The sequence below is a fragment of the Erpetoichthys calabaricus genome, chromosome 4 (assembly GCF_900747795.2).
Source record: "Erpetoichthys calabaricus chromosome 4, fErpCal1.3, whole genome shotgun sequence".
Taxonomy (NCBI): Eukaryota; Metazoa; Chordata; class Cladistia; order Polypteriformes; family Polypteridae; genus Erpetoichthys; species Erpetoichthys calabaricus.
In genome coordinates, this window is record NC_041397.2 from 120015559 (window position 1) to 120022217 (window position 6659).

Below are 6659 nucleotides of genomic sequence, written 5' to 3' on the forward strand. Positions count from 1 at the left end.
TGTTGCAGCTTCTCTTCAGATTATTTTTGTTTGTAAAGATACTTGCATTGATTTCAGGGAGATTGAGTGAGGCGGTGTGATTGGGAGACAGCACCAACTGTGGCAGAAGCAATCAGAGTACTTATACCAGGATACAGGAGAACAAAAGTCAACTATAAAGAAACAAGTGCCAAAGTTACAGTGAATGGAACATATAAATGGCCTAGTCCAAAAAGACTTATTCAAAGCATAATTGAATTTCTTCTAACACCAAAAGAGGTGTCAAAAGTGTCTAGGACCCAACAATAGTTAAGGACAGCAAGTATAAAAGGCCCTTGCACTATTTAGATTTGTTTTCCCCTAACTAACCTACAAAACATATTTGTTTATTTTTTAAATGAACAGATACACTATTTGCTTCCTTATTGAATTAGGAGCACATGATGAAGTCATACATAACTGTGACATCCAATATTAAGACTAGGAGTAAAAGTTGACATAAACAACATTATGATGGCCATTCAAAACTAAAACAAATTAGATGTGCATACAAAAAAACAACAAAGAACCATATAGTGTTGTAGTGATGAGACAATCACAATGACATGATATACTGAGGGGTGCATAAACATTTCATACATCTATAAAGAGTGCAAAAGTAGGATAGAGGGATCTCAGAGCTCAGTTTAGGACAATATGGTTCAGCAGGAAGGCTAAATGTGTGCTCGCCTTCATAATTAAACATATGCTATCATTTTATTAGAGCGATAACACATTTTGGCAATTGTTAAGAAGGCTCACCAATGCCTTTACTTTTTCAGACATCTGATGAAGCTCAGATTTTTCCTACTATTTTCATTAACTTTGCAAGTGTGCACTGGAGCCAGTCCTTACTGGTGGCATTGCATCCTGGTATTTGGCACCTGCTTAGCTCTAAGGTTTAACATTATAAGCAGCACAAGTCATTAACAGTACTTTTTAAGACATCTATAACACATGCATGATTATAAATGACATCAACCACTCCACATAGTTGCTTTTCTCACTGCTCTCTTATAACAAATGTTATAGGACCATTCAAATTGACACCTTTAACTTCAAAGACTTTCTATCCTCAGATCGTAAAGTTAATAAACACCCAGGTACAATAAATGCAGTAGGCAGTATGTGTGCATTGTTTCTGGCTTCCGTTTACCTGGACACAACTGGAAGAACCACAATCTTTGTCAGTCTTATTCAGACTCCTGTCTGTAAAGAAGCAATGTAATGCTTTAACTCACATTTTATTTCTCTTTTTTGAGACAACAATTACATGGGGTTTGTCTACAGTTGTTGTTGTCTTTGCTTTGTTATTACAATATACATACATATACATAAATATATATATACATATATGTATATATGGCTTAAAAATGGATGCATTTGGTAAGTTTTAAGACTTTTGTTTTACATTTGGATTTGTGCCCTTTGGACCCCATTTTAAAATACAAACGCAGGCATTGTATTTTTTAAATTAATAAAAGAATACTTCACTTTGAAATAAAATTCCCCATACGCCAAGACTGTACATCAAGGTTGTTAAAAAATAACTTCAACTTGAAAAATACCAAGCTTATTCTTTAAAGTAATAATAAGTGTTAAAGTCTAATATCTGTCAGTATTACATTTACCATTTAACTAGTTTCTGTCAAAGCAGCAATATTAGTAGCCAATAAATTTATCACTTGTTTATCATTATTTATTAATCATGTTCTAAAAATATGGCCATGTTTGTAAAGAAATTCTTGTATTTGAGGTCAGATTTATAATAATACTATATTTTCAGAGTCATACTTGTAACTTTGTTTGAACACCTGTAGCATGTTTTACCTTTTCATTAAGGAACAAAATGCTGCAATAGCGTTTCCCTAAGTGGAATGGGAGGTAGTGAACCTCAATATTTGCAGATCCCCTACATTCCAAAAACACACTTTCCACAGGACTGAAGAATTCATTCAGTTGATTTACTTGTCCACCTAGAAGACAAAAACATGCTTACATAAAATAAGCAAATATAAATTTAAATATATATTCAAACACAATTCTACAACCAAATTTATATATGGATCATTTATTATAAATATTGACTTAAAAATAATAAACAATTTACAACAATTATACAAACCTAGTTACAACAAAAAGATAGTCAATTATTGGGATTTTTTTTTAAAGTTGGCATTAAAAAGAGAGAGAAAGGATTGGTTTTGATTCTAATTACATCGTTCAAGAACACTTCATTTTCCTCAAACATTTTTGGCATAAACATAAGCAATTAATCAAAAGCAAAAATGTCCCAGATATGTTGTTCAGTTGCATTTCCCCACACATCCATCTGCATATTTCCCTCAGCGTGCATTTCTGAAATTTCTATTGTAACTGAATGATGATTAACAGGAGATGTGCCAAGCACTTAATCTAATTCTTAAATTTGATTTATCAAAATTGCTTTTAAGGATAAAAAAATTAAGGAACACAACATGTTTTTCAGCTCCATCAGTCACTGAAAGCACAGAGCCAAATAGTTGGCTGTTACTGCTTTGCATCAGATTTGAATGTAATCCCCAAGACTGCTTTTTCATTTTAATTGTAACATTAATGTTTAGATTTTATACACATATTTTAGCACTCTTCTCTGTGGATGGCTTATTAAATCTATATTATAGCAGAGTTAATGCCAGTTTGAGAATTTTCTTATATTTATGCTCTTTAGAGTAAAAAAATCTACAAATATCATCAAATGCCAATCTATCAAATGCCAATCTTCTAAAAAAACATTCAAAATCATAAGAGTACATTTTTAAAGGAAAGCATCATTACAGATTCTTTATTCAATCCACCAATCTTTATTCAGGGTTATTAAGCACACTTTGTAAATGATTATTTACTGTCTAGGTTGGCTTTTGTCTTTTAAACAATTTCTTAATCAGTGTAATAAAAGCCATATGAAATTGTATCCCTGATAGCAAAAGAAACAGTAACATAAAGTGTTTGACACAAACTGTATCCTGATCAGTTTCTACTTTTCTTGTGACAACCTAAACTAAAATCACAACACATCTCAGCTCAGGCAATATCTTTTGCACCTTAACTGCATGATCTGGTTACCTTAAATATTCTAAACATGTACAGATCCGGGTGACCTTTGAATCTAAATTAATCCTGTTTAAATGAATGTGGCTATGCTTGTCTCTCCCCAACAGACATTAGGTATCATACCAAAAGTTAGTTCCTCCTTTAGCTTAGTGCTGCAGCATGGGGTCTAGTTTCATGTACCTTAATGTATTAAAGTAGACAGTGTGAAATGCAACCAATGGTCAGCTCTTACAGGGACTGATTTTATGGAAACACTAAAAGATGAGGGTGGCACAGTGGTAGCACTGCTGCCTCATAGTAAGGAGACCTGGGTTCGCTTCCTAGGTCCTCCCTGCGTGGAGTTTGCATGTTCTCCCTGTGTCTGCGTGGGTTTCCTCCGGGTGCTCTGGTTTCCTCCCACAGTCTAAAGACATGCAGGTTAAGTGCATTGGCAATTCTAAATTGTCCCTAGTGTGTGTTTGGTGTGTGTGGGTGTGTGTGTGTGGGTGCGGTGGGCTGGCGCCCTGCCCGGGGTTTGTTCTTGCCTTGCGCCCTGTGCTGGCTGGGATTAGCTCCAACAGACCCCCGTGACCCTGTGTTAGGATATAGCGGGTTAGAAAATGACTGACTGACTGACTAAAACATGAAAACAACAATAAGCCACCACTGGGTACAGCTGAATAAATCATCCCCTACTACTTACACCACCTAGCTGCTTAATAGCAAAAGCTGTCCTCCCACTGCATTTGACAGTATGATGACTTGTACACAGTAAGGAACACTCACGGAAGACACTGTCCTCCAAAAGTGAGGGAGAAAGAATAAAAAGGTAAGGAAGAGGCAATAGTTTTATTCAAGGCTCTGATTTTTTTCAAATTTGGTTGTTACTCCTCCCAATAAACAGAGGCCAAGATTTTAATTTGTCTCAGTCAGTTCCTTCATTTTTAAGAATGAATGAATGATGCCACAAAAAATATAGCAGAATTGAAATTGTTTGTTTTCCAAAGGTAGATATTCAGTCACTTACTTGTATTCTTGCACTCTTTTAGGAAATGCCGCAAGCATGGATAAATAGAGAGGTTTAGTATCAGGAAGGGTATCTGGCTGCAAAACTTTAGTCAAAACATTACTAATGTAATCAATCCAGTCATTTTCAGAACAGGAGCATTATCCTACCCTTGTGGGAAGTGAATGAGGGCTACAGGGCTATGGGTGGGCCTAAAAAAAGAAATTAGTCAAGAAGAAGTAAAAGAAAAACACAGGGAAGGTAAAAGAAAAGGGTATGTTGAAAGTAAGAGTGGGGATAATGACTGTTGGGGCAATGACTGGGAAAGGAAGAAAATTGGCAGATTTGATAGATAGGAGGAAAGTGGGAGTGTTCTGTGTGCTGGAAATTATATAGAAGGAGAGTACGAAAGAGAATTGGGAGAAGGCTATGCAATGTACAATGTTCAGTGGAGTGAATGAGTAAGGGAGAGATGTTTTAGGTATAGAAGTATCCAAAGAACTTAAGTAGGTATAATAGTATCCAAAGAACGTAAGGATAGTCTTGTCCATGTGAACAGGAGGAGTGATAGGGTGATGAGTGTTAAGCTGCGCCTTGGTGAGACTGTAGTAGAAAGACAAGGATTTCTGGGCACAAATTAATTAAGGCCTTAGAGTGGTACAAAAGGGAGAAAATTTGATTGTTTCTGGTGATCTAATTGGGCACTTAGGAAAGAGTACAGAGACGATAGAGGAGAATGGGGAGTGTGGAGAGAAATGGGAAAGGGGAAAAGATGTGGCCATGGCATTGGATTCAGTAATAGTTAATACGTTTTGAAAAGAAAGTAAATTAGTTTGTGACTTACAGTAGTGAAGGACGTGAAAACCAAAAATAACTTTATAATGTGTAGAAGATCTAATTTGAAATAGATAAAGAATAGCAAGGTCATAAATGGAGAAAGTATAATTAATGTAGCATAAAGTGGTGGTGATGGACTGGGAGATCAGAATCAGCATAAGACTAAGACCAGGCCAAGCAACACAAAGGATAAAGTGGTGGAAATTAAAAGAGGAAGGCCTTAGGAAAACATTTTACATGAAGTGCAGTAATTGGGAGTGTGGAGGAATGGTGGGAAAATAATAGTATGGTGAGTAGATGAAGGGGTGTTACGTAGGACGGCAGGAAGGTGATCACCTGATGACAAAGTGACATGTAGGTAGAACATAGAGGTGCAGGATATGATAAAGGCTAAGAAGGAGGAAAAGAAGGCATGGTACCAATCAGGGAGGGGGTAAGACAGAGAAGCAGACAAACAAGGAAACAAAGAGGACAGTGGCTAGAGCTAAGACACAGGCTTAGGAGGAGGTATATGAAAAAATTGGAGATAAAAAAGGAAGAGAGAATGATTTTTAAACCAAGGCTGGGAAGGATTTCAGTCAGAAAAAGCAGATAAAAGATAAGCAAAATGTGGTCTTGAGTGAGCAAGATAGGGTCAAGAATAGATGAAAGGAATACTTTGAAAAGCTGCAAAATCAGAATGAAGAAAATCCAAGAATAGTATTTGGGGATGGAGTCCCAAATGAAGGGCGAACAGCAAGAATAAGGAAGAAAGGAAGTAAAGAATACACTGAAAAGAACAACGAATGGAAAATCAACTGGACTGGATGAAAAACCAGTGGAAGTGTGGAAGAGTTTAGGGGAAGTGGAAGTAGATGTGTTGTGTGAAGGTCTATGAACAGGAAAGAATACCAGAGGAATGGAGGAACAGTGTGATTATACCCATTTATAAGGAGAAGGGTGATATTAAGGATTGTGTAAAGTATAAAAGGATAAAGCTGATGTCACACACAATGAAAATTTGGGTAAGGGTTAGAGAGAGAAGACTTAGGGGAGAGACCACCATAGGGGAGGAGTAGCTTAGTTTTCTGCCCTCCCCGACATGTGAGGAACAGCTTCGTTTTCTGCCAGTTGAAACATCTCATAAAGAAGTATAGAGAAAACAGAAAGGTTTGCATATGGTGTTTATTTATTTAGAGAAGGCTTATGACATAGTGAAATGCCAGGAGGTCTGGAGGTGCATGACGGAGAAAGGGGAACCAGAGAAGTATGTCAGGATTGTCCAGGATATGTATGAGGGAATAAGGACTCAGGTAAAAAGTTGTGTTGGGGTAAAAGACAAAATCCCAGTTAGAGTAGGTCTGCACCAGGTATCTTCTTTAGGTCCTTACCTTCTTGATCTGGTAATAGATGTGTTAACCCATGGGATATAAGACCAACCCTTTTGCTTTTTGCTCATGACATTGTGTTTTGTAGCATCAGGAAGGAGGAAGTGGAGAAGAAGTTAAAAGAATGGAGAAAGCCTTTGGAAGAAAGAGGATCAAAGATTTATAGGAAGAAGACAGAATATTTGAGGTTTATTAATGACTAGCAAAATACCCGCGCTTCGCAGCGGTGAAGTACTGCTTTAAAATTTTAAATAATAAACTGAGGGAAATTATACCAATAATTATTTGTTAAGGATCTCTTTGTATACCATGTTGTCAGTTCGCCCCTCCGGTTGTAATATGACCAAGTCGTGCGCTGA

The 6659-nt window shown here is 36.7% G+C and overlaps 1 protein-coding gene across 1 annotated transcript in view; it reads right to left on the bottom strand.

Annotated features, from left to right (window-relative positions):
• The window catches only part of LOC114651130 (cilia- and flagella-associated protein 47-like), a 622279-nt gene that overhangs the window by 320050 nt on the left and 295570 nt on the right, over positions 1-6659 (bottom strand). The window contains 1 exon segment of the mRNA XM_051927333.1: positions 1849-1994. Within this exon segment, the coding sequence (XP_051783293.1) occupies positions 1849-1994 (146 nt within the window).